The sequence below is a fragment of the Oncorhynchus gorbuscha genome, linkage group LG01 (genome assembly GCF_021184085.1).
Source record: "Oncorhynchus gorbuscha isolate QuinsamMale2020 ecotype Even-year linkage group LG01, OgorEven_v1.0, whole genome shotgun sequence".
NCBI lineage: Eukaryota > Metazoa > Chordata > Actinopteri > Salmoniformes > Salmonidae > Oncorhynchus > Oncorhynchus gorbuscha.
The window spans coordinates 42,513,811-42,541,422 of record NC_060173.1 but is presented as its reverse complement, the minus strand read 5'-3'; the positions used below and the strand labels follow the sequence as shown (position 1 = coordinate 42,541,422).

The following is a 27,612-nucleotide window of genomic DNA, read 5'->3' as shown; positions in this document are numbered from 1 at the left end:
ATCCTAACCTAGGTATTCCTTAAAGAGGTGGGGTTTCAGGTGTCTCCGGAAGGTGGTGATTGACTCCGCTGTCCTGGCGTCGTGAGGGAGTTTGTTCCACCATTGGGGGGCCAGAGCAGCGAACAGTTTTGACTGGGCTTGTTGTTGTTGGAACGACCCATGTAATGTGTGTGGATTACAGAGTGTATAACAAATACAGTAAAACTCCTTGTCCTCCTCACACTGCCTCTCCACAGGGACGTGATGACATCTATGGGTGATAAAGGCTCTGTCCAGACACAGACTAAGATCCTGTCCCAGGACTCATGGACGCAGGTCAGCTGTCCCTGCTGTGTGTCTAAGCAGGTGGAGCCCCTGGTCCTCATCCAGCTGTCAGACAGCGTCCAGCCTGTCACCAAGAGGTGGCTCATCTCCCTGATTGAAGCTTCAAAGAGACATGGAGGTGAGAGGTCAGGTCAGATAGAGTCAGCAGCAGATCAGAGGCCTGACTGTTCTTCAGTCTGTGTTGCTTGTTTTGTTCCAGCCGAGTAGAACACATCTGATTCAACTGATTCACCTGGGCTTGATGATTTGTTTATTAGTTGAGTCTCTAGTTTCAAAGTAGTCAGCTAACATCAGGTTAATCCTGATGAAATGTTGCACAATACAACTGCAGGGGCAATCCGTGTATCTTAGTTTATTAGCTGAATTAAGTGTCAATAATTCCCTCACTGCAGTAGAGGCAGGAGTACTGTAGTTGACCCTCTCCTCCCTGGACTAGGAGCAGCATTGCTGACCCACCCTGGAGAGGATGAGTGTGGAAATGTGATCGTGGTGTCTGCTCCTCGCTGCACCCTTCTCAGAGCCACGGAGGATCTGGGTCTGTGTAAGAAATACCGCAACGAAGAGATGGCTTCTTTCTCCTACCACGACAGAGACAACTTCACCAATGTTGGTAAGAATGTTGGTAATAGTGGGGGAGGAGTAGAGGGATATTAAAGGTAATACCAGTTACAAGTTGTAACAGATCTTCAGCACCCAATACACCTTCTGTAGGAATAGAATCAACAAAATACACATTCACTGTTGTAATAGTGTGGTAATATAGACAAAATGACATATTAAATGTAATATACAGTACCAGTCAAAAGTTTGGATACACCTACTCATTCAAGGTTTTTAAAATGTATTTGTAAAATGTTCTACATTGTAGAATAATAGTGAAGACATCAAAACTATGAAATAACACACATGGAATAATGTAGTAAGCAAGACAAAAGTGTTAAACTAATCAAAATATAGTGACAGAATCACTCTCTCTGAACCAGCTTCACGAGGAATGCTTTTCCAATAGCCTTGAAGGAGTTCCTACATATGCTGAGCACTTGTTGGCTGCTTTTCCTTCACTCTGCAGTCCGACTCATCATAAACCATCTCAATTTGGTTGATGTCGGGAGATTGTGGAGGCCAGGTCATCTGATGCAGCACTCTATCACTCCCCTTGGTCAAATAGCCCTTACACAGCCTGGAGGTGTGTTTTGGGTCATTGTCCTGTTGAAAACAAATGATAGTCCCACTAAGTGCAAACCAGATTGGCGTAGTCATGCTGGATAAGTGTGCTTAGAATTCTAAATAAATCACAGACAGTTCATAACATTTTCCGGATTGACTGACCTTCATGTTTTAAAGTAATGATGGATTGTCGTTTCTCTTTGCTTATTTGAGCTGATCTTGCCATAATATGGATTTGGTCTTTTACCAAATAGGGCTATCTTCTGTATACCACCCCTACCTTGTCACAACACAATGATTGGCTCAAACGCATTAATAAGGAAAGAAATTCCACAAATTAACCTTTAACAAGGCACATCTGTTAATTGAAATGCATTCCAGGTGACTACCTCATGAAGCTGGTTGAGAGAATGCCAAGAGTGTGCAAAGCTGTCATCAAGGCAAAGGGTGGCTACTTTGAAGAATCTCAAATATAAAATGTATTTAGATTTGTTTAACACTTTTTTGGTTACTACATGATTCCATATGTGTTATTTAATAGTTTTGATGTCTTCACTATTATTCTACAATATATGTGTCCAAACTTTTGACTGGTCCTGTATATGACAGTCTTGATTGAGGCCTGTCCTCTGTGTTACCAGATGACATGCAGGAGTTCCTGACGCTAGCGGAGCGTCAGTACATAGTCAAGAATGAGCTGGACTCTCTACAGGCCCAGAAGAAGCAGAGAATCCCTGGAGCCCCAGAGGCTCCGGGGGTCCTGGAGGCCTGGGAAAACATCTGTGAGTCTTTACGTGTGTGTGTGTGTGTGTGTGTGTGTGTATAGAGTGATGTAAAGGGGGATGTTGGGTGATTCCTTCAAAACTAGAACAAATAAGGAACAAGATTTGGGGGATTTTCTTTTGGAGAAAGTATTGTTTACATATATTTGACATTTGTATCTTTAAACATACTTGAGAAATAATTCATTGAAGTTAGAATATTTGTGGACTTACCCAAGCCTCCTTTAAGACTGTAATGGTGTGCTACAAGGTGCTACAAATCAAAAGTTGGTGTCATATGAAGCTTTACCGCTTGCTCTGTAATATGAGTAGTATTTTGATTTCAACAACACATTGCTTACATACATTAATGGACATTGAATAATATAAACATGAAAGAATACAATTTGACACATCTGTCAATATATTGCTTGTGCACATGTGTGCCATTTGCTAACCTCTGCATGTATGTGTAATAATGGTAGAGGTATTGTACAGTTCCCTGATGTTGCCCATCCGTCCTGTCTCTGTGCTGTAGGTCAGAAGCTGGTGAGGGCAGGAGTGATAAAGGACATCTTCCCTCTACATGACCAGCAGAGACTGAATGACCTCGGCAGAAGGTGGTACTCTAAGAAGCAGATATGGAGACAGCCTCTCGGTAAACAACAACATACAGTAAACACACACAAAAAAGTGACATAATTCTTTTAGAGTGAGCAATCTAGCTGTGTGTTTTGATTTCCTACTTCCTCAGGTGCTGAATAATACACTCTTAGAAAAAAGGGTTCCAAAAGGGATATTTGGCTGTCCCCATTGGGATCCATGTAGAACACTCTGGGAAAAGGGTTCCGCTTATAGATCCGGTTTTAGATAAAAACCTTTTTTTCGAAGAGTGTATAGGCTCTAGGCCAATATGCACAAAGATGTCAACAAAATAAAACTCATAATTCTGGATCCTATTTTGACAGGTTGCACATCAAAATATCAATCATATCAAATCAAATGTTATTTGTCACATGCGCCGAATACAACAGTTGTCACCTTACAGTGAAATGCTTACTTACAAGCCCTTAACCAACCACATAGGCAAGTTGAGAACAAGTTCTCATTTACAATTGCGACCTGGCCAAGATAAAGCAAAGCAGTTCGACACATACAACAACACAGAGTTACACATGGAGTAATACAAACATCAAAATCAAATCAAATTTTATTTGTCACATACACATGGTTAGCAGATGTTAATGCGAGTGTAGCGAAATGCTTGTGCTTCTAGTTCCGACAATGCAGTGATAACCAACAAGTAATCTAACTAACAATTCCAAAACTACTGTCTTATACACAGTGTAAGGGGATAAGGAACATGTACATAAGGATATATGAATGAGTGATGGTACAGAGCAGCATACAGTAGATGGTATCGAGTACAATATATACATATGAGATGAGTGTGTAGACAAAGTAAACAAAGTGGCATAGTTAAAGTGGCTAGTGATACATGTGTTACATAAGGATGCAGTTGATGATGTAGAGTACAGTATATACATACGCATATGAGATGAATAATGTAGGGTAAGTAACATTATATAAGGTAGCATTGTTTAAAGTGGCTAGTGATATATTTACATCATTTCCCATCAATTCCCATTATTAAAATGGCTGGAGTTGGGTCAGTGTCAATGACAGTGTGTTGGCAGCAGCCACTCAATGTTAGTGGTGGCTGTTTAACAGTCTGATGGCCTTGAGATAGAAGCTGTTTTTCAGTCTCTCGGTCCCAGCTTTGATGCACCTGTACTGACCTCGCCTTCTGGATGATAGCGGGGTGAACAGGCAGTGGTTCGGGTGGTTGATGTCCTTGATGATTTTTATGGCCTTCCTGTAACAACGGGTGGTGTAGGTGTCCTGGAGGGCAGGTAGTTTGCCCCCGGTGATGCGTTGTGCAGTCCTCACTACCCTCTGGAGAGCCTTACGGTTGAGGGCGGAGCAGTTGCCGTACCAGGCGGTGATACAGCCCGCCAGGATGCTCTCGATTGTGCATCTGTAGAAGTTTGTGAGTGCTTTTGGTGACAAGCCGAATTTCTTCAGCCTCCTGAGGTTGAATAGGCGCTGCTGCGCTTCTTCATGACGCTGTCAGTGTGAGTGGACCAATTCAGTTTGTCTGTGATGTGTATGCCGAGGAACTTAAAACTAGCTACCCTCTCCACTACTGTTCCATCGATGTGGATAGGGGGGTGTTCCCTCTGCTGTTTCCTGAAGTACACAATCATCTCCTTAGTTTTGTTGACGTTGAGTGTGAGGTTATTTTCCTGACACCACACTCAGAGGGCCCTCACCTCCTCCCTGTAGGCCGTCTCGTCGTTGTTGGTAATCAAGCCTACCACTGTTGTGTCGTCCGCAAACTTGATGATTGAGTTGGAGGCGTGCGTGGCCACGCAGTCGTGGGTGAACAGGGAGTACAGGAGAGGGCTCAGAACGCACCCTTGTGGGGCCCCCATGTTGAGGATCAGCGGGGAGGAGATGTTGTTGCCTACCTTCACCACCTGGGGGGGCCCGTCAGGAAGTCCAGTACCCAGTTGCACAGGGCGGGGTGGAGACCCAGGGTCTCGAGCTTGATGACGAGCTTGGAGGGTACTATGGTGTTGAATGCCGAGCTGTAGTCGATGAACAGCATTCTCACATAGGTATTCCTCTTGTCCAGGTGGGTTAGGGCAGTGTGCAGTGTGGTTGAGATTGCATCGTCTGTGGACCTATTTGGGCGGTAAGCAAATTGTAGTGGGTCTAGGGTGCCAGGTAGGGTGGAGGTGATATGGTCCTTGACTAGTCTCTCAAAGCACTTCATGATGACGGAAGTGAGTGCTACGGGGCGGTAGTCGTTTAGCTCAGTTACCTTAGCTTTCTTGGGAACAGGAACAATGGTGGCCCTCTTGAAGCATGTGGGAACAGCAGACTGGTATAGGGATTGATTGAATATGTCCGTAAACACACCGGCCAGCTGGTCTGCGCATGCTCTGAGGGCGCGGCTGGGGATGCAGTCTGGGCCTGCAGCCTTGCGAGGGTTAACACGTTTAAATGTCTTACTCACCTCGGCTGCAGTGAAGGAGAGACTGCATGTTTCCGTTGCAGGCCGTGTCAGTGGCACTGTATTGTCCTCAAAGCGGGCAAAAAGTTATTTAGTCTGCCTGGGAGCAAGACATCCTGGTCCGTGACTGGGCTGGATTTCATCTTGTAGTCCGTGATTGACTGTAGACCCTGCCACATGCCTCTTGTGTCTGAGCCATTGAATTGAGATTCCACTTTGTCTCTGTACTGACGCTTAGCTTGTTTGATAGCCTTACGGAGGGAATAGCTGCACTGTTTGTATTCAGTCATGTTGCCAGACACCTTGCCCTGATTAAAAGCAGTGGTTCGCGCTTTCAGTTTCACGCGAATGCTGCCATCAATCCACGGTTTCTGGTTAGGGAATGTTTTTATCGTTGCTATGGGAACGACATCTTCGACGCACGTTCTAATGAACTCGCACACCGAATCAGCGTATTCGTCAATATTCCCATCTGACGCAATACGAAACATGTCCCAGTCCACGTGATGGAAGCAGTCTTGGAGTGTAGAGTCAGCTTGGTCTGTGACCAGCGTTGGACAGACCTCAGCGTGGGAGCCTCTTGTTTTAATTTCTGTCTGTAGGCAGGGATCAGCAAAATGGAGTCGTGGTCAGCTTTTCCGAAAGGGGGGCGGGGCAGGGCCTTATATGCGTCGCGGAAGTTAGAGTAACAATGATCCAAGGTTTTACCACCCCTGGTTGCACAATCGATATGCTGATAAAATTTAGGGAGTCTTGTTTTCAGATTGGCTTTGTTAAAATCCCCAGCTACAATGAATGCAGCCTCCGGATAAATGTTTTCCAGTTTGCAAAGAGTTAAATAAAGTTCGTTCAGAGCCATCGATGTGTCTGCTTGGGGGGGATATATACGGCTGTGATTATAATCGAAGAGAATTCTCTTGGAAGATAATGCGGTCTACATTTGATTGTGAGGAATTCTAAATCAGGTGAACAGAAGGATTTGAGTTCCTGTATGTTTCCTTCATCACACCATGTCCCGTTAGTCATGAGGCATACGCCCCCGCCACTCTTCTTACCAGATAGATGTTTGTTTCTGTCGGCGCGATGCGTGGAGAAACCCGTTGGCTGCACCGCCCTGGATAGCGTTTTCCCAGTAAGCCATGTTTCCGTAAAGCAGAGAACGTTGCAGTCTCTGATGTCCCTCTGGAATGCCACCCTTGCTCGGATTTCATCAACCTTGTTGTCGAGAGACTGGACATTGGCATGAAGAATACTGGGAAGTGGTGCGCGATGTGCGCACCACTTCCCATACAGGCAATAAAACAGTAGAAAAATACATCTATATACAATGTGAGCAAATCAGGTGAGATAAGGGAGGTAAAGGCAAAAAAAGGCCATGGTGGCGAAGTAAATACAATATAGCAAGTAAAACACTGGAATGGTAGATTTGCAGTGGAATAATGTGCAAAGTCGAAATAGAAATAATGGTGTGCAAAGGAGCAAAATAAATAAATACAGTAGGGGAAGATGTAGTTGTTTGGGCTAAATTATAGATGGGCTATGTACAGGTTCTCTGCTGCCAAATGACTGGAACGAACTACAACGAACTACTATCTCTGGAACTGGAAACACTTATCTCCTTCACTAGCTTTAAGCACCAGCTGTCAGAGCAGCTCACAGATTACTTCTGTGAGCTGCTCTGACAGCTGGTGCTTAAAGCTAGTGAAGGAGATAAGTGTTTCCAGTTCCAGAGATTTTTGTAGTTCGTTCCAGTCATTTGGCAGCAGAGAACTGGAAGGAGAGGCGGCCAAAGGAGGAATTGGCATTGGGGGTGACCAGAGAGATAAACATGCTGGAGAGCGTGCTACAGGTGGGTGCTGCTATGGTGACCAGCGAGCTGAGATAAGGGGGACTTTACTTAGCAGGGTCTTGTAGATGACGTGGAGCCAGTGGGTTTGGCGACGAGTATGAAGCGACGGCCAGCCAACGAGAGAGTACAGGTCGCAGTAGTGGGTAGTATGGGGCTTTAGTGACAAAACGGACGGCACAAAAGAAATGGGGAAGGCTTGGGCGAGTTGTTGTGAGGGGTCCAGTGCTGTTGACCGGGGTAGGGGTAGCCAGGTTGAAAGCATGGCCGGCCGTAGAAAAATGCTTATTGACAGTGATGAGTGGAGGTCGTTTGACCGCTGACCCATTACGGATGCAGGCAATGAGGCAGTGATCTTGGTTGAAAACAACAGAGGTATATTTAGAGGGCAAGTTGGTTAGGATGATATCTATGAGGGTGCCCGTGTTTACGGCTTTGGGCTGGTACCTGGTAGGTTCATTGATAATTTGTGTGAGATTGAGGGCATCAAGCTTAGATTGTAGGATGGATGGGGTGTTAAGCATGTCCCAGTTTAGGTCACCTAGCAGCATGAGCTCTGAAGATAGATGGGGGGCAATCAGTTCACATATGGTGTCCAGAGCACAGCTGGGGGCAGAGGGTGGTCTATAGCAAGTGGCAACGATGAGAGACTTGTATTTAGAGAGGTGGACTTTAAAAAGTAGAAGTTCAAATTGTTTGGGTACAGACCTGGATAGTAGGACAGAACTCTGCAGGCTATCTACATTTACATTTACGTCATTTAGCAGACGCTCTTATCCAGAGCGACTTACAAATTGGTGCATTCACCTTATGACATTCAGTGGAACAGTCACTTTACAATAGTGCATCTAAATCTTAAAGGGGGGTGAGAAGGATTACTTATCCTATCCTAGGTATTCCTTAAAGAGGTGGGGTTTCAGGTGTCTCCGGAAGGTGGTGATTGACTCCTCTGTCCTGGCGTCGTGAGGGAGTTTGTTCCACCATTGGGGGGCCAGAGCAGCGAACAGTTTTGACTGGGCTGAGCGGGAACTGTACTTCCTCAGTGGTAGGGAGGCGAGCAGGCCAGAGGTGGATGAACGCAGTGCCCTTGTTTGGGTGTAGGGCCTGATCAGAGCCTGGAGGTACTGAGGTGCCGTTCCCCTCACAGCTCCGTAGGGCAAGCACCATGGTCTTGTAGCGGATGCGAGCTTCAACTGGAAGCCAGTGGAGAGAGCGGAGGAGCGGGGTGACGTGAGAGAACTTGGGAAGGTTGAACACCAGACGGGATGCGGCGTTCTGGATGAGTTGTAGGGGTTTAATGGCACAGGCAGGGAGCCCAGCCAACAGCGAGTTGCAGTAATCCAGACGGGAGATGACAAGTGCCTGGACTAGGACCTGCCCCGCTTCCTGTGTGAGGCAGGGTCGTACTCTGCGGATGTTGTAGAGCATGAACCTACAGGAACGGGCCACCGCCTTGATGTTAGTTGAGAACGACAGGGTGTTGTCCAGGATCACGCCAAGGTTCTTAGCGCTCTGGGAGGAGGACACAATGGAGTTGTCAACCGTGATGGCGAGATCATGGAACGGGCAGTCCTTCCCCGGGAGGAAGAGCAGCTCCGTCTTGCCGAGGTTCAGCTTGAGGTGGTGATCCGTCATCCACACTGATATGTCTGCCAGACATGCAGAGATGCGATTCGCCACCTGGTCATCAGAAGGGGGAAAGGAGAAGATTAATTGTGTGTCGTCTGCGTAGCAATGATAGGAGAGACCATGTGAGGTTATGACAGAGCCAAGTGACTTGGTGTATAGCGAGAATAGGAGAGGGCCTAGAACAGAGCCCTGGGGGACACCAGTGGTGAGAGCGCGTGGTGAGGAGACAGATTCTCGCCACGCCACCTGGTAGGAGCGACCTGTCAGGTAGGACGCAATCCAAGCGTGGGCCGCGCCGGAGATGCCCAACTCATCTTTGTATATAAATATACACTGGACACGACAAGACGAGGACAAAGGACGTCTGACTGCTATGCCATCTTTGAAGCTGAACCTCTTAAAGAGGCTGTGAATTTTTTCAGCTTTTTGTTAAAATAAATAAATAAATAAAAATAAATAAATAAATAAATAAATGCACAAAAATTTCAACGTCCTGCTACTCATGCCAGGAATATAGTATATGCATATGAGTAGTATGTGTGGATAGAAAACACTCTGGAAGTTTCTAAAACTGGTTCAATCATGTCTGTGACTATAACAGAACGTGTGTAGCAGTCAAAACCCCAAGGAAAACTGTTCACAAAAAAACATCCCTCCGCCAGTCTCTGTTGTCTATGGCAAGGCAAAATAGATAGGGCCCAGTTTACAGTTCCTACAGCTTCCACACTATGTCGCAATCTTGGCAATTTGGTTGAAGTTAATCCTTGGTGAAATGAGAAATAGGCACTTCCTGTCATCGAGTACGTTTACTAATACCTAAAGTTGGATTACAAAAGTAGTTTGAAGTGTTTTGTCAAAGTTTATAGGCAACTTTTTAAATTAACAAAAATGACGCTGCGTTTTGGAAAGCAGTTTTTTCCTGGATCAGACGGGCTTCATAAATGGACATTTTTGGGTATACATGGACGGATTTAATCGAAGAAAAGACCCAATTGTGATGTTTATGGGACATATAGGAGTGCCAAAGAAGCTCGTCAAAGGTAATTAATGTTTTATATTTTATTTCTGCGTTTTGTGTAGCGCCGGCTACGCTAATTATTTTGTTTTATGTCCCCTTTGGGTATTTCGGGGGTTGCATGCTATCGGATAATAGCTTCTCATGCTTTCGCTGAAAAGCATTTTAAAAATCTGACATGTTGGCTAGATTCACAACGGGTGTAGCTTTAATTGAGTACCCTGCATGTGTGTTTTAATGAAAGTTTGAGTTGTATCGAGTACTATTAGTTGTAACTTGACATTTCCGCTGATGTTGATCCCTGTACAGGGACAGCAGTTAAGAAGCCTTTTGGACCTAGACTTGGCGCTCCGGTACTGCTTGCCGTGCGGTAGCAGAGAGAACAGTCTATGACTAGGGTGGCTGGAGTCTTTGACCATTTTAGGGCCTTCCTCTGACACCACCTGGTATAGAGTTCCTGAATTGCTGGAATCTTGGCCCCAAGTACTGGGCCGTACGCACTACCCTCTGTAGTGACTTTGTGATCGGAGGCCGAGCAGTCGCCATACCAGGCAGTGATGCAACCATGCTCTCGATGGTGCAGCTGTAGAACTTTTGAGGATCTGAGGACCCTTGCAAAATCTTTTCAGTCTCCTGAGGGGTAATAGACATTGTCGTGTCCTCTTCACGACTGTCTTTGTGTGTTTGGAAGATGATAGTTTGTTGGTGATGTGGACACCAAGGAACTTGAAGCTCTCAACCTGCTCCACTACAGTCCGGTCAATGAGAATGTGGGTGTGCTTGGTCCTCCTTTTCCTATAGTCCACAATCATCTCCTTTGTCTTGATCACGTTGAGGGAGAGGTCGTTATCCTGGCACCTCCTCCCTATAAGCAGTCTCATCTTTGTTGTTGATCAAGCACTGTTGTGTCGTCGGAAAACCTAATGATGGTGTTGGAGTCGTACCTGGCCATGCAGTCATGAGTGAACAGGAAGTACAGGAGGGGACTGAGCATGCAACCACCCCTGAGGGGCCCCCATGTTGAGGATCAGTGTGGCAGATGGGTTGTTACCTACCCTTATGATCTGGGGGCGGTCCATCAGGAAGTCCAGAATCCAGTTGCAGAGGGAAGTGATTAGTCCCAGGGTCCTTAGCTTAGTGATGAGCTTTGAGGGCACTATCGTTTTGACCGCTGAGCTGTAGTCAATGAACAGCATTCTCACATAAGTGTTCCTTTTGTCCAGGTGGGAAAGGGCAGTGTGGAGTGCAATAGAGATTGCATCAACTGTGGATCTGTTGGTGCGGTATGCAAATTGGAGAGGGTCTAAGGTTTCAGGGATAATGGTGTTGATTACTTAAATGAATTAAAATCATACAATGTGATTTTACGGATTTTTGTTTTAGATTCCATCTCTCACAGTTGAAGTGTACCTATGATAAAAAAATTACAGACCTCGACATGCTTTGTAAGTAGGAAAACCTGCAAAATCGGCAGTGTATCAAATACTTGTTCTCCCCACTGTACGTACAGTCACTGTAGGGACGACGTCATCAAGGCACTTATTAATGAAGCCAGTGACTGATGTGCTGTACTCCTCAATGCCCTCGGAAGAATCCCGGAACATATTCCAGTCTGTGCTAGCAAAACAGTCCTGTAGCTTAGCATCTTTGTCATCTGACCACATCTTTATTGACTGATTCACTGGTGCTTTCTACTTTAGTTTTTGCTTGTAAGCAGGAATCAGGAGGATAGAGTTATAGTCAGATTTGCCAAATGGAGGGAGAGGCAGAGCTTTGTAAACATCTGTGTGTGGACTATAGGTGGTCTATAGTTTATTTTCCTATGGATGCACGTTTAACATTGATAGAGGAATTTCTAAATTCCTTATTGTTTTACAGCCAAAACCAAATTCGCACTCGTTTCTAATTCATTAATGAGGTGTAAGTTCATTAATTATGTATGAAGTAGATCGAGACCAGTCTTAAAAGTCAGGTTAGAGCGTTTAATTCCAGAGAGTACTAAACGCATACACATTTTTCCACAGGTTATAAACTGGAAATGACATCATCAGATTCCCACCCTCTCTCCGATTCTCACAAGAGCCCATTGTTTTTAGGTCTGGACTCTCCCTCTACTCCCCCCATATAACTACATTACAAACTGTCTAAATGATATACTTTTCCCCTTAATGGAACACCACCAAACATTTCTTATCTGTCTGAAAAGCTATAGAATCACTCCCCTTAAACCTCCCAAGAGGCACAGACAATTAATTCGTTCTGCTTACATTTTCAGTAAACAGCTTAACCAAAAACTCATATTTTTCATATCATAACATAATAGTATTAGAATAAATGGTTCTAATCAATAATGTATACATAATTAATCATTTCAACTATAATTTCCTCTAACAAACATGCTGGTAAAGATGAGGTAAAACGGATTAAAAGTCCCCGGCCACTAGGAGCGCCGCCTCTGGATGAGCGTTTTCCTGTTTGCTTAGGGCCGTATACAGCTCATTGAGTATGGTCTTAGTGCCAGCATCGGTTTGTGGAAATCATGCATTTCCTGGATATGTTCGATGAAATAGCTTACTGTTATAATCATCGGCTACCATCTCAGATGTCTTACCTGGCACTGACAAAAAAAAATCCAGACCCCTGCTGCTAATGTAAAGTAACTGTCCATTTATTTTGGGGGGTTTATCATTGTATTTGTTGTTTTCGGGCGAAATAGTTACATTTATCGCGATAGGACTTTTTTTCTATATCGCCAAGCTCTGGCACCACCGCAAACATTTACCAATTTTGATCGCTCTCTTCCTGTGCAGATGCAATCCAGTCATACTTTGGAGGCACCATGGCGTTTTACTTCAGCTTTCTGCAATTCTACACCTGGGCCCTGGTTCCCCCTGCCTTCCTGGGCCTTGTCCTGACCTTTCTGCTGCCTGGAGGTGGTGGGGTGGTGAAGGAGCAGGCCGGGGAGGAGGTGATGGAGGAGGAAGATTATGGCCTCTCAGTCAGCGGTCACATTGTACAGGCTGTATTCAGCATGCTGTGGTCCACGGTGTTCATCGAGTTCTGGAAGCGCCGGAGCTCCTCCCTCTCCCACCGCTGGGGCACACGGCACCTGACAGAGCGTTTCGCTGAGCCCCGCCCTGGGTTCCATGGCACACTGGGGATCAACCCTGTGACAGGCCGTCTGGAGCCACTGTTCCCGGAGTGGCAGAGGCAGCTGCGTGTGGGCCTGGTGTCGTTGCCCCTAGTGGGGCTGTTCCTGGGACTGGTGGTGCTGGGAATGACAGGCTTCTACCACGGAGAGGCCCTGGTACAGGGCTTCCATCAGGACAGCGGCTCCCTGTTCTCTGGAGTTCTGCTCTACATGCCCTCCATAGCCCACACAGTCTACACCACCATATTAAAGAATGTGTACCACGCTGTGGCCATGCAACTTACCAAGTGGGGTGAGAGAGGGCACTAGGCAATGGGGAGGGAGATGAGTTAGATAGGGAAGAGATGATAGAAGGGGTTAGAGAAGAGGGAGAGAGAAAATAAGTGTGAGGTTGATGAATAATTGCAGTAGGGGGTAGAATGTTTGGGAACACAGAGCTAAGTTCACCAAAAAGCAGAGAGTCATAGAATAATAGAGAATGCAATTGGATGCAAGGTGTCACAGTTTGTGTGTGATAAGTGATAAGTCCACTGAAAATCAGTCTGATTTCCCCTCATAGAAAACCACAGAGAGGAGTCCTCCTTCCAGAACCATCATATCACCAAAGTCCTCCTGGTCAGTCCCAGTCGTCCTCTCCCATCTGTCAGTCTATTATCCTCTTCCTCCCTCTCCTCTAGTCGCCCCTTTCTCTACTGTATATATACAGTGCATACGGAAAGTATTCAGATTCCTTCACTTTTTCCACATTTTGTTACGCTACAGCCTTATTCTAAAATGTATGAAATATTTGTTTCCCCTCATCAATCTACACCCAATACCCCATAATGACAAAGCAAAAACAGGTTTTTAGAATAAAAAAAACGGAAAAATAATTATTCCGACCCTTTACTCAGTACTTTGTTGAAGCACCGTTGGCAGCGATTACAGCCTGGAGTCTTCTTGGGTACAAAGCTACAAGCTTGGCAAACCTATATTTGGGGAGCTTCTCCCATTCTTTTCTGCAGATCCTCTCAAACTCTGTCAGGTTGGATGGGGAGCGTTGCTGCTCAGCTATTTTCAGGTCACTCCAGAGATGATGGCTGGCATTCAGGCAAAAGAGTTCAATCTTGGTTTCATCAGACAAGAGAATCTTGCTGTAGTGGCTTCCTTTCGTCTTTACCATAGCCACTGCCCAAGCCTGAAGCGGGGTTGTTTGGTACGCATACAGTCCACACTCAAGGTTTGCAAAAGACACAGCTCTTAAGGATCTTCCTTGCTAAAGAGTTGGCACAGGGTATCCAATATCGCTGGCGAAGTCTAGAAAGCATGTGACCTCTCCCAGAGTGGCCAACCTGCTCATGGATGTGGAGTAAGATCAGTCTAGAGATGTAGGAGTCTTTGGGCAGGATCATAGGATTCTTTAGTTCCGTAGGCATAGCAGCTTTGCTTAACCTTCCTCCTACTCTCAGAATGCCATTGTCAATAATTGGATCAAGCTTACAGATTGAGCCACTTCTCTTGGCACATTGTTTTCCTTTCACAACTAGTGCAATTTCTTGTTTAAAGTGCTGTCGTTGTTCAAATCGAATGATGACCTTTTCTGCTTCATCTAGGTCATCCACAGACAGACTTTCTTTTCCAAACGTCAGTTTGAACTTGTCAATTTGTTCCTTCAGTGAGTTTGTCAGACTCTGATCTTTGATCAGTTTGAGAGATAATTTTCCTTTTCTGGCTTAACTGTAGAAGACGTTTCTTCAGTTTCAGCATCCAGGCAACTGCTTTCTTCAAGCTGTTCCATGTTGAATAGTACTCAATCAGTTTGCTGGACTCTTTTCTTTCACACTTGTATGGTTTACGATTACGTCTTTTCTCACCTCTGGATCATCCGGAGGGATGGAGCTAAGCTCCTCTGGGACTTTCGGCCATTGAGTTTCTGGTTTCTCCAGGAATTCTGGTCCTTTGCGCCATCTCTTTGAGTCCAGGAACATTTCAACGTTTAATCCTCTTGAGGCATCATCGGCTGGGTTGTGTTTTGAGTTCAAATACCTCCACTGTTTTGCTTTCGATAGGTCATGGATCATAGCAACCCTATTAGCCACAAAGGTATGGAATCTCTTGGTATCATTGCGGATGTATTTTAGCACAGACTGGCTGTCCGTCCAAAAAGTTGACTCCTCAAGTTCAATCTGGAGCTCCAACTTTAACATCCTGTCCACTCGCACTGCCAATGTTGCTGCAGCAAGTTCCAGTCTGGGGATTGTCATCTGCTTGAGTGGAGTCACCCTTGATTTCCCCAGTATGAATGCAATGTGAACCTTTTCCATACCGTTTGTGAACCTAAGGTAACTTGCCGTGCCATAACCTTGTTCACTTGCATCACCGATGTGATGCAGCTGTGCCGTCTTGACTTGACCAAAGTTCTCAGGCATCATACACCGGTCTATCTGGAATCTGGAGAGCTGGTCCAGCTCTGAGAGCCATCTCTGCCATGAAATAGAGTGTTCTTCAGGGATGACTTCGTCCCATCCACACTTCAGCTTGCAGAGCACTTGAAGAATTTGCTTTGCCTTTAATACAAATGGGGCGAGGAAACCTAATGGATCATAAATAGAGCTGACAGTTGAGAGAATACCTCTTCTTGTAAGGGGTCTGTTCTTGACAGTGACTCGGAAGGTAAATGCATCACTTTCAATGTTCCATCGGATTCCAAGTGCTCTTTCAACAGGCAGCTTTTCTCTGTCCAGGTCCAGTTCTTTTATCTGCTTGGCTTTGTGTTCATCAGGGATAGAAGCCAGCACAGTGCGGCTTCTATCCACACATCCCTGAGGTTTTTCGTGAGAGCTATGGCTTGTTCTTCTGTGGCCACTGACTTGAGGCAGTCATCAACATAGAAGTTGGACTTGACTGTTTGAATTACCTCTTCATCGTACCTCTCACAGTTGTCTTCTGCAGTCTTTCGCAGTGCAAAGTTTGCACTACTTGGAGAGGATATAGCACAAAAAAGATGTACCGTCATTCTGTACTCCTCCAATCTTTTGTTAGTATCACCATCCGGCCACCATAGGAATCGCAGGAAGTCTAAGTAATCTTCATGGACACGTACTTGATGGAACATTCCTTCGATGTCTGCCATCATGGCAATGTGCTCTTGCCGAAATCTTAGCAAGACTCCTATAAGCGTGTTTGCCAGGTCAGGGCCTTGAAGGAGTTCACTGTTAAGAGATATACCTTTATAGGATGATGAACAGTCAAACACTACTCGTATCGTTCCTTTGCGCTTATGGTGAACGCCATGGTGTGGTATGTACCATACCTTGCCTTTCTCTCTGAGGAGCTGTTCTTGTGGTACCTTCTCGGCGTAACCTTTTGTTATCATCTCTTCCATGAAGCCTTTGTACTCTGCAGCGTAACCTTTGTCCTTCTTGAACTTCCTGACAATATTTAGAGCCCGCTGCTTTGCCATGTCACGATTGTTTGGCAGGACTACGTCTTTTTTGCAAAAGGGCAACGGTAAGTAGTAGTGATGGTCTTTGAGGGTTATGGAACTTGATACGATCTCCATAAACCTACGATCCTCAGCTGACATCTCACTTTTCTCTTCATACCCTCTCTCAGGGAAGTCATGGTTGTACTGATTTACAAGAAGAACCCCCAGGTCGGCAATTGAGATACGATTGGCCATCACCGTAGGATGCCCAGATTCTTCTGCCATGGTACAATTGTTAAGAGGACCGTTCATCACCCATCCAAAGAGAGTTTTCACTGCATACGGTCCGTTGCCTTGGCTATTTATGATTTTCCAGGGTTCCATTGCCTTTGGAGCATTTACGCCAATCAGGAGGTCGGCGTCAATTTCCTTCAACTGAACTTCTTTCAGGTATGGCCACCTTTTGAGATCTTTCTGAGTGGGAATGTTCTCTCTTGTCACTGGGATCTTATTTTGGGTGTAGACCTTTGGTAATGCAAGAAATGTGTCACCTTCCACATTGCCAATCTCTAATCCAGATATCTCAAAGCTCTTGGTAGGACTCTCCTGCCCCATTGTGCGTAGCAGAATTTCAGTCTCACTGCCTTTAGCTTGCAACTGCCTCATGAGTCGCTCCGTACAAAATGTTGCTGAGCTACCAGAATCGAGAAATGCATAGGTTAACGTAGACTTGCTTCCATTTGCCATCTTTACTTGAACTGGCACAATCGCAAGTGCACAATCTGTACCGGCCCCGGTATCTTCACCAGCTTCCAGTGAAACAAGAGCACTGCTGACAGTCTCCTCCCGCTTTACTGCTACACCCCTCGTATCTGCCTTCAGAGATCTAAATCCCTCTCTTCCTTCAATGTGCAGGATAGTGGGGTGCTTTCTTTGACATTTCTGACAGGTCATCCTTCTTTTACATTCTTTGCTTAAGTGTCCTCTCATCAAACAGCCAAAACAAAGGCCTTTTGATCTCAGAAACTCAACCTTGGCTTCGTGTGGCTGTGGCTGTGCCTTCACCTGTTGGCAGTCGACCAGGAAATGCTCAACAGCGCAAAATACACATGAGATACTGGGAGCATCAGAAGGGTAGGCGCCTGGTTTCTTGACTTTGAATGTTTGTGACTCGGAAAAACCTCTAAAAGAACAATCTACCAGTACATCTACTGCAGTGGCAAAGCTGCTTCCCCTACTCTTGGATTTGAACTGCTGTTTAAAGTCAGCTTCTGTTTTGGTTTTAAAAAACCTTTTGTTGGTCAGGGGATCTTGGATATCTCCGTACAACGGATCCTGCAGTATTTTGGCCTGTTTTTCCATGAACGTCACAAGGTCACTGAACTGGGCCCTCAGGTGTCTTCTCTCTAACATATCACATGCTGTAGACCTCCATTTTTCCCTTAGTTTGTAGGGAAGTTTTGACATGATCAACTTTATGTTGGAGGGAAGATTAAGCTCTTCCATGTTCTGTAGGTCTTGCATAGCGTTTCAGCATCCTCTAAGATAGAGTGCATAGCCACCCAGTCCCTTTCCATCATCCGGTTTGATGTTTATCCAGTTCCAAGCTTTTTCCATGTAAGCAGTGGTGACTTTGATTTCATTGCCAAAGTGTTCCTTTAACAACCTCTTAGCCTCTGCATAGCCTCTTCTGGCTTCCATATGCAGACAACTACGGACCAGGTCCTTGGGCTGACCAGAGGTGTACTGTTCCAGGTAATAGAGCCTATCCTGGTGACTGCTTGTCTTATCTTCTATTCCATGCTCAAATGCACGCATAAATGGCCTAAAGTTTAGAGGATCACCGTCAAACATAGGTATCTCCCTAACAGGGAGTGTGGCCTGTTTGTGCTGTAGTACAAGGTCAGCAATTTCATTCTGCCTTTGCATGACAGTAGTGAGGTTATCATGGCTGGTATTATGGCTGATACCCGCAGTGTTGATTCTGTGTTGATTGCTAGACCTCGATGTTGGCTGCTGAAGGGTGTGGTTTATGACTGTTTTCTGAATAGGTTTTGATGGCTTTGTGGTCGGTTGTTGTAAAACTCTTTGTAGTGGGGTCTTTGGAACTGCACCTAATGCAGCAAATGCAACAGGTGATGGTTCAGGTTCCTTATAGACCTCAGGTTCCTGGTTCTCAAAATAAGAGTTCATTCCATCTTCTTGGCTTAGAAAATGGGCTGCCACAGAATGGGATTGAGAAGTTGACTCAACACTCTCCAGAACCTTCAGTTTGGCATTATATGCTGCTATGTCCGTTTCCAGTGCCATTTTTTCCATCCTAACATTCAGTTGAGCTTTCTCCAGTTCCAATGCATGCTTGTCCTGTAATGATGCTTGGCGAGCTAGTAGAGCTGCTCGTTCTGCCTCAGCTTTTAGGCGTGCAGAGGACACTGAGGAAGCAGTTTTAGAAGACTTCGTTTTACTTGATGTTTTTGACACATTGGAAATGCTGTCGTGTGGTTCAATGAGCGTTTGTGGCTCGATTTCAGCTTTTTTCCATATTTCCACCTCTTTCAGGAAATGTTCATAAGTTCTCATTCTTGGTTGATAATAGTTAATGCTTTCCTGTTCCTCCTCTGCGACCAGCTCTAGCACAGAATTATGAGCATTCTTAAAGTCATTGAGAACAGCATGGAATGCTTCAAGACTCTCATCCACAGTTTCAATGTTTCCTCCATCAACAAGAAGGGCTTTTATTTCATTCATTTTTCGTGTACACACTCCAAGTTTGCCTCTCCGGGCTGCATAGAGTGAATTTAGATGCTCCTCTGCCCTCTCCAGTGGAGTCTTATTTGGGATTTCATCCTCCATCATTCACTTTTAGTTCACTCAATTTACAATGACACAGTTGTTGGTTTTTGATTGTTAAACGTAATGCCCCTTTAGACCTCCTTTAATGCTTTAAAACACAGTCCTCCATTTCAGCATATTGACCCATTTTGAATTGAACATGTGCAAGTTCGGCATTTTAGATGCGTTTTAAACATTTCATCCCATTATAAGTTGTCCCTTCAATTAAGTTTAAACACGCAGTATATTTAGATCCTTGGATTGCAATTTGTTGCGTTGATGCATTGCATTTCCACGTTAGGCCAAATATTAGACATAAGATTAGGCTACATTGTGCGTAGGATCTCAGTGTTTCCCAAACTTAAACTTCTTAATTGTTTTCACAACGCTGTGTTTTGAATTCCATTCCCAAGTTTATCAAACATTCCATTTAAAAGCACATTTGCGCTTCCATAATATGCATGATCAAATGATCGCATTGAACAGGGCAGCTCATTCATTCGCAGTGGTTACTCACGGCTGGCGAATTCTAGGAGTTCAAATCCTTCCAAGCGAGCTGTCCTTACGATCCGAATGCAATTACAAATAGAACAGTATCCGGCGCGTGTCAGAACCGGAGATTTCCTTCCGATAGTAATCCTTCGCGGAGTTTTTTGACTTGAATGTAGTGGCTTCCTTTCGTCTTTACCATAGCCACTGCCCAAGCCTGAAGCGGGGTTGTTTGGTACGCATACAGTCCACACTCAAAGGTTTCCAAACGGCCAAACATTCCATGACATCCAGGGATATGGTGCAACAAAAATGTTTATTCTTCTTATATCTAACAAATAAATGAGTCTCCAATCAACTTAAAGCACAAAATACTTGATATGGAAAATACATATTATGACCTGTATGTCTATGTCTGTCTGTCTGTCTGTCTGTCTGTCTGTCTGTCTGTCTGTCTGTATGTATGGTCAAAAAACTATACAGCTCCCGCATCTAGCAAGGACTCTTTCCCGAAGGCCCAACTTCCTGCCTTTATCCTAACACACTTACCACAATACAATGAATAGGCAAGAGGGGGGGCCAAAAACTAAGTTACACTAACAACAAATGAATATATCTCAATCGGGTAAATATAAATCATAAAGGTACGTACCTAATATTTCATCATTTACATTAATATTTAATATATTTACACAAATATACATGGAGCTCCATATGTTCGGTCTTTTATACAAATATGTCCAAATCGGCTCTAACACTTGCTTCTCATGGTCTGAGAGTCTTTAGGTGCCTTTTGGCAAACTCCAAGCGGGCTGTCATGTGCATTTTACTGGGGAGTGGCTTCACAATCCTGTCTTGGAGTTTTACGGACAATCCCTTCGACCTCGTGGCTTGGTTTTTGCTGTCAACTGTGGGACATTATAAAGACAGATGTGTTTTCACATCATGTCCAATCAATTGAATTTACCACAGGTGGACTCCAATCAACTTGTAGAAACATCTAAAGGATGATCAATGGAAACAGGATACACCAGGTCACAATTTTGAGTCTCATAGCAAAGGGTCATAGCAAAATTAATTGTTTTTTATTTTTAATACATTTGCAAAAATGTTAAAAAAATATGTTTTTGCTTTGTCATTATGAGGTATTGTGTGTAGATTGATGAGGATATTTTTTATTTAATCCATTTTAGAATCAGGCTGTAAAGTAACAAAATGTGGAAAAAGTCAAGGGATCTGAATATTTTCCGAGAGGCACTGTACATGTGTTGCAATAGTCCCTGGTGCTAAATGTATTCTGATACAGGTAGGTGTACACTCGCATAACACTGTTTCTGTGGAACCCTCCTAGGTCTGTGTTACAAGGCTGCCATGATTTAAACTGCTGGCTGGCGGCAATAATGTAATTACTTGTTTAGTTATTGAAGTTGGAAATTCAAACATTACAGATTGTACAACAGGATACTAATCAACAACCAATTGATAAAAAACAAGAAATACTACTGCGCTGTATAGCCTTATTGAACCTGCATAACATGAGCTTACACATACATAACATGAGCTGTCCTTGTGCACTCTCCCAGCTTGGATAGAAAGTTGTTGTGCATAAAACTAGTCTATTAATGCCAAATAATACTGTCAAATAATATGCCAAAATCTCCCTTTCTCATTTTCAGTTTACTTTCTTCAACAACTTTGCTGTGCTCTTCCACATTGCCTTTTACAAACAGGACCTACCACTGCTACGCAAGGTAAGAGATTTCAGCTGGCCAGCACTGTTTGTCTATGGCCGGAGGAAAAGTTATACAATGTGGAAATACCTCATTTTAAATGGTAGATCTAAAATATATGTTTTCTTGCACTCTGCAACAGAACAGATCATGTTCTCTCTGTGCACTGTGCGTGGTAATTGATCCCAGACAGTGTGTGTGTATACAGTATGCAACTATTTATTTGTTTTGTCGATTTGTGCACACAGAAGCTTGCCTCTCTGCTAATTCTGAACCAGCTGGTGAACCAGTGTACAGAGGTGGTGGTGCCGTTTATAGTCGACCACTTCCTCAGTGCTCCCCATAAGAAAGAGCAGGAGGACGACCTAGAGATGGACAAACTCAGAGCCCAGAGAAGACTTCCCCCTTTTCCAGTAAGTCCATGTAAAATGTGTTTGTTTGTTTTGTTTGTCTCTTCATTGTGCTCGTCTGCCTTGGTTTCTTTGCATCTGTGCCTTAGGGGATGGAATCAAGGTTGGGTGTATATGTGTAACGGTTCAATGCTGTTTAGATTTTTAACAACATGACTACAGAGGTGCACTCATCTTATAAACTCCATCTGATGGCCATACACGTGTACAGTAACATACTGTTCCATAACAGTTTGAGAGCCCGTACCTGCAGACACACACACACACTTTAGAGCAACTGCCAATCCGTCATGAAATCTGAGAGACATGAGAGACATGAAATAAAAATACATTTACTCTTCACATGGTGACTAGCCTCATTAGCAAGGAATGTACAGGACAGACGCTAGCTAACCTTTAGCGTACAGCAACGTGCTAAATTTGTAAAATGACAATAATATTGTAAATACAGGACACAACTGTAACACTATCACATAATAACATAGGGATTTAAAGCAGTATCGTTTTCAGCCTAACAGACATTAGATATTATGGATCCCGATACATACCTCCATCAAAGATGAGGAACTCTTTGGTTGGATCCTGGGTGATCATAGGCACATGCATACACAGAGATGCAGTTCCACAAATAAGTGGCTCCACAACTACACATACATATACATAACCATAGCTGCTTAATTATGGCAAAACTCATACAACCACGAATGTCTATTTCAACCCTATAATATTTGCATGTCGTATGTTAGGGGTCTCTTTGTTTTGGTGATTAACTTATTGCGTCTGTGGCTACGTTTCAGGGCCTGTTTGCGGAGTACATTGAGTTGCTGGTGAAGTTTGGGTATTTGAGTCTGTTCTCCTGTGTGTACCCGCTCACCGCCGTCCTCCTGCTTCTCAACAATGTCACAGAGATCCCAGGAGATGCCTACAAGATCTGCAAACTGTTCCGGAAGCCATTCTCTGCCCCAGTGTCCAATATGGGGGTGTGGCAGGTCAGGAGGGTTTTGGGGCGATGTGAGAATTTGAACAAACAGAGAGGGCATTTTTAATGCAGACAAATGTGTTATGAAGCCAAATCTGGTAAAAAAATAAATGTGAGCAACGTGCAGTGGTCAATGTTATTTTCTAATCAGTGCCCATCTATGTCCCTATGCACATGTCTGTATTTGCTCCTGTCCTTGTATGTACCTGTAACCATATTACTGTATGCCTGTGTGTATGTTTCAGACAGCGTTTGAGGTTCTGGGCTTTGTCTCAGTCATGTCTAACTGCTGGCTGCTACTGCTGTCCCCTCGCGTCCAGGAGTTCTGTCTGGAGGGAGGGATCAGCGGCAAGAACATCATACTGGGAGCCATCCTGGTGGAGGTACAGTATGATGGAGGGGAGATAGGTTTGGGGAGCCATCCTGGTGGAGGTACAGTATGAGGGAGGGGAGTTAGGTTTGGGGAGCCATCCTGGTGGAGGTACAGTATGAGGGAGGGGAGTTAGGTTTGGGGATCCATCCTGGTGGAGGTACAGTATGAGGGAGGGGAGTTAGGTTTGGGGAGCCATCCTGGTGGAGGTACAGTATGAGGGAGGGAGTTAGGTTTGGGGAGCCATCCTGGTGGAGGTACAGTATGAGGGAGGGAGTTAGGTTTGGGGATCCATCCTGGTGGAGGTACAGTATGAGGGAGGGGAGTTAGGTTTGGGGAGCCATCCTGGTGGAGGTACAGTATGAGGGAGGGGAGTTAGGTTTGGGGAGCCATCCTGGTGGAGGTACAGTATGAGGGAGGAGAGTTAGGTTTGGGGAGCCATCCTGGTGGAGGTACAGTATGAGGGAGGGGAGTTAGGTTTGGGGAGCCATCCTGGTGGAGGTACAGTATGAGGGAGGGAGTTAGGTTTGGGGAGCCATCCTGGTGGAGGTACAGTATGAGGGAGGGGAGTTAGGTTTGGGGATCCATCCTGGTGGAGGTACAGTATGAGGGAAGGGAGTTAGGTTTGGGGATCCATCCTGGTGGAGGTACAGTATGAGGGAAGGGAGTTAGGTTTGGGGAGCCATCCTGGTGGAGGTACAGTATGAGGGAGGGGAGTTAGGTTTGGGGAGCCATCCTGGTGGAGGTACAGTATGAGGGAGGGGAGTTAGGTTTGGGGATCCATCCTGGTGGAGGTACAGTATGAGGGAGGGGAGTTAGGTTTGGGGATCCATCCTGGTGGAGGTACAGTATGAGGGAGGGGAGTTAGGTTTGGGGAGCCATCCTGGTGGAGGTACAGTATGAGGGAGGGGAGTTAGGTTTGGGGAGCCATCCTGGTGGAGGTACAGTATGAGGGAGGGAGTTAGGTTTGGGGATCCATCCTGGTGGAGGTACAGTATGAGGGAGGGGAGTTAGGTTTGGGGATCCATCCTGGTGGAGGTACAGTATGAGGGAGGGGAGTTAGGTTTGGGGAGCCATCCTGGTGGAGGTACAGTATGAGGGAGGGAGGGGAGCCATCCTTGGAGGTTTGAGGGAGGGGAGTTAGGTTTGGGGATCCATCCTGGTGGAGGTACAGTATGAGGGAGGGGAGTTAGGTTTGGGGATCCATCCTGGTGGAGGTACAGTATGAGGGAGGGAGTTAGGTTTGGGGAGCCATCCTGGTGGAGGTACAGTATGAGGGAGGGAGTTAGGTTTGGGGAGCCATCCTGGTGGAGGTACAGTATGAGGGAGGGGAGTTAGGTTTGGGGATCCATCCTGGTGGAGGTATGAGGGAGGGGAGTTAGTTTGGGGATCCATCCTGGTGGAGGTACAGTATGAGGGAGGGAGTTAGGTTTGGGGATCCATCCTGGTGGAGGTACAGTATGAGGGAGGGGAGTTAGGTTTGGGGATCCATCCTGGTGGAGGTTTGAGGGAGGGGAGTTAGGTTTGGGGATCCATCCTGGTGGAGGTACAGTATGAGGGAGGGGAGTTAGGTTTGGGGATCCATCCTGGTGGAGGTACAGTATGAGGGAGGGAGTTAGGTTTGGGGATCCATCCTGGTGGAGGTACAGTATGAGGGAGGGGAGTTAGGTTTGGGGAGCCATCCTGGTGGAGGTACAGTATGAGGGAGGGGAGTTAGGTTTGGGGAGCCATCCTGGTGGAGGTACAGTATGAGGGAGTTAGGGAGCCATCCTGGTGGAGGTACAGTATGAGGGAGGAGTAAGGTTTGGGAGCCTTCCTTGGAGGTTTGAGGGGGAGCCATCCTGGTGGAGGTACAGTATGAGGGAGCCTTCCTGGGGAGTTAGGTTTGGGGAGCCATCCTGGTGGAGGTACAGTATGAGGGAGGGGAGTTAGGTTTGGGGAGCCATCCTGGTGGAGGTACAGTATGAGGGAGGGGAGTTAGGTTTGGGGAGCCATCCTGGTGGAGGTACTGTATGAGGGAGGGGAGTTAGGTTTGGGGAGCCATCCTGGTGGAGGTACTGAGGGAGGGGAGTTAGGTTTGGGGAGCCATCCTGGTGGAGAACAGTATGAGGGAGGGGAGTAAGGTTTGGGGAGCCTTCCTGGTGGAGGTACAGTATGAGGGAGGGGAGTAAGGTTTGGGGATCCATCCTGGTGGAGGTACAGTATGAGGGAGGGGAGTTGGGTTTGGGGAGCCTTCCTGGTGGAGGTACAGTATGAGGGAGGGGAGTTAGGTTTGGGGAGCCATCCTGGTGGAGGTACAGTATGAGGGAGGGGAGTTAGGTTTGGGGAGCCATCCTGGTGGAGGTACAGTATGAGGGAGGGGAGTTGGGTTTGGGGAGCCTTCCTAGTGGAGGTACAGTATCTTGTTCATAACAGTACATGGTTCATAACAATTGTCTTATTTACAGAATGTTACAGTGTCATCATCTGCCCAACCAACATAGGTGAGGGTAGCCTAGTGGTTAAGAGCATTGGGCCAGTAACCGACAGGTTGCTGGGAAGAATCCCCAAGCGGACTAGGTGAAAAATCTGCCGATGTGCCCTTGAGCAAGGCACGTAACCCTAATTGCTCCTGTAAGTTGCTCTGGATAAGAGCATCTGATAAATGACTAAAATGTGTTTGTTAGCATGTCCTGATCCTGGTCAAGATGATTCTAGCCTTTATGATCCCAGAAGAGCCTGACTGGGTCAGAATCAAGAGGGAGCAGATCGAGTTTAACTCTATGCAAGCTCTAGGGAAGCAGGTAAGAATGACCTAATCAAGAATAATCACTAATAATATAGAAAATCCCTGCCAGTTACTGGAACAACCTGGCATCCGACAATCAAACATCTCCTTTTGACTCCTACAGAAGCTATGAAGCCCCTGTGGGAGAGTGAGTGTCCTGTTGCTCTTCAAGTGGTGGTCTGGACTAAGGGGCTCATTAGAATTAGCTGCCATAACGAGGGCGGACAGGAGGATATAAAGACACATCTGTTTGGCCTGTGAACCTGGCGTCAGCCAGTCTGAGAAGCTCTCTCAGTATCTCCCTCTGAAGGACTCCCTCTCCAGGCATAAATACATTCCAGAAAGTAAACACCAGGTATTCGTTTAACCATTTATTAGAGAATATGAACAGTACAATAGGTCTTGGCAATATGCTCTGCTCCGTCAGGGTAGCTCACTGTCAGAGCAAAGCATCAATACATAACAAAATGACTACAGGCAGTGATTAAGGTTTACTATACCAATCCACCTTCAGGAAGGAAAACAGAACCAAACAGGTGGGTTTGGGGCGGTGGTGGGCAGCAAGAAAAACAAATGCATACTAGCAGCAGCAGCAAACAGCAGCAGAGGATGTCTGAGCAGAACCTGGTCAGCTTAAATAGACCGCCATATTAAGGTAGGAAGTGTTGTTAGCATCTGGTTGGTGCAGTCTCAGCTGATGCAGAAACTCAGGTTTTCCTTCTGAACCTGCTTTGCTTTATAAGTCTCATGTCATGGAAGATACAAGAGGCGGGGGTCTGAGACTGAAGGCAAACCAAATGAAGAGCTTGGAGCGTTGTTAATTGTGTTAATGCAGTATTGCATCTTCAGCTTAAGGTGTCTGAGATTTCTAAAATACTGGGTAGCTTTGGACTTTGTGTGGCACATACTATGCAAGTATCTAATTTGCTCTAATCACACAAGTGCTGTATCATTAAAAAATATGTTCTCCACAGTGATTTATGTACTTTCACCTCATGAGTGTTACATTGTACGCTTCAGACACATTATAAACCTAAGATCACATGATACATTTTACTGGAATATTTTACAATGTTAAAACAATGAATAATGATGATCTTCATGTTGGAATATATATTATATTCATATTGTAGCAAGCTCAAGGTTGTGGGGTTTCCACGTCAACCAGTTCAATAACAAAACACAAACCAGTAGCACAACTAGAATGCAAATGGGGAGTTTATTAGGGTTTTTTGTACACTGGGGAAAGGGGGAGGGGGTTCACAAATTATTTCACAGTCCACAAACTGGTCTCGTTGTCCGTTCCATTCTCCTGGGGTAATCCTAAAACTCAGGTCCTCAGCCAATCCAGTTCAGTACACAAGGGGGGTAATCAGACAGTCCAGATCACAACAGGTAATCACACAGCTCATGCTCTTTCTTCTCCCTGTGCTCTTTCTTCTCCCCTCTCTGCCCCTGTGTGCCGGACTCCTTGGCTTAATGAACCACAGCCTTGCCTTGTTGGGGCAGGCAGTCCAAGATATCTCCCCTCAATAACCACTCCCCTCACATCTCCCTGCCGTCTACCACAATATGTACACTGCCGTTCAAAACTTTGGGGTCACTTTGAAAGAAAAGCATGTTTTTTTGACCATTAAAAGACAACACAGGTGTGGCT

General features: G+C 45.5%; 1 protein-coding gene across 1 annotated transcript; it reads left to right on the top strand.

The window, feature by feature from the left end:
• The first annotated feature begins 123 nt into the window (after window positions 1-123).
• LOC124038002 (anoctamin-10-like) lies at window positions 124-27,144 on the top strand. The gene is made up of 12 exons (XM_046353346.1): window positions 124-442; window positions 761-934; window positions 2,133-2,273; window positions 2,791-2,910; window positions 12,632-13,264; window positions 13,532-13,587; window positions 21,376-21,450; window positions 21,678-21,842; window positions 22,637-22,828; window positions 23,064-23,201; window positions 25,855-25,971; window positions 26,080-27,144. Exons 1-12 carry the CDS (start codon window positions 244-246, stop codon window positions 26,086-26,088), a joined length of 2,019 nt encoding a protein of 672 aa, XP_046209302.1. The 5' UTR covers window positions 124-243; the 3' UTR covers window positions 26,089-27,144.
• Window positions 27,145-27,612: the final 468 nt, after the last annotated feature.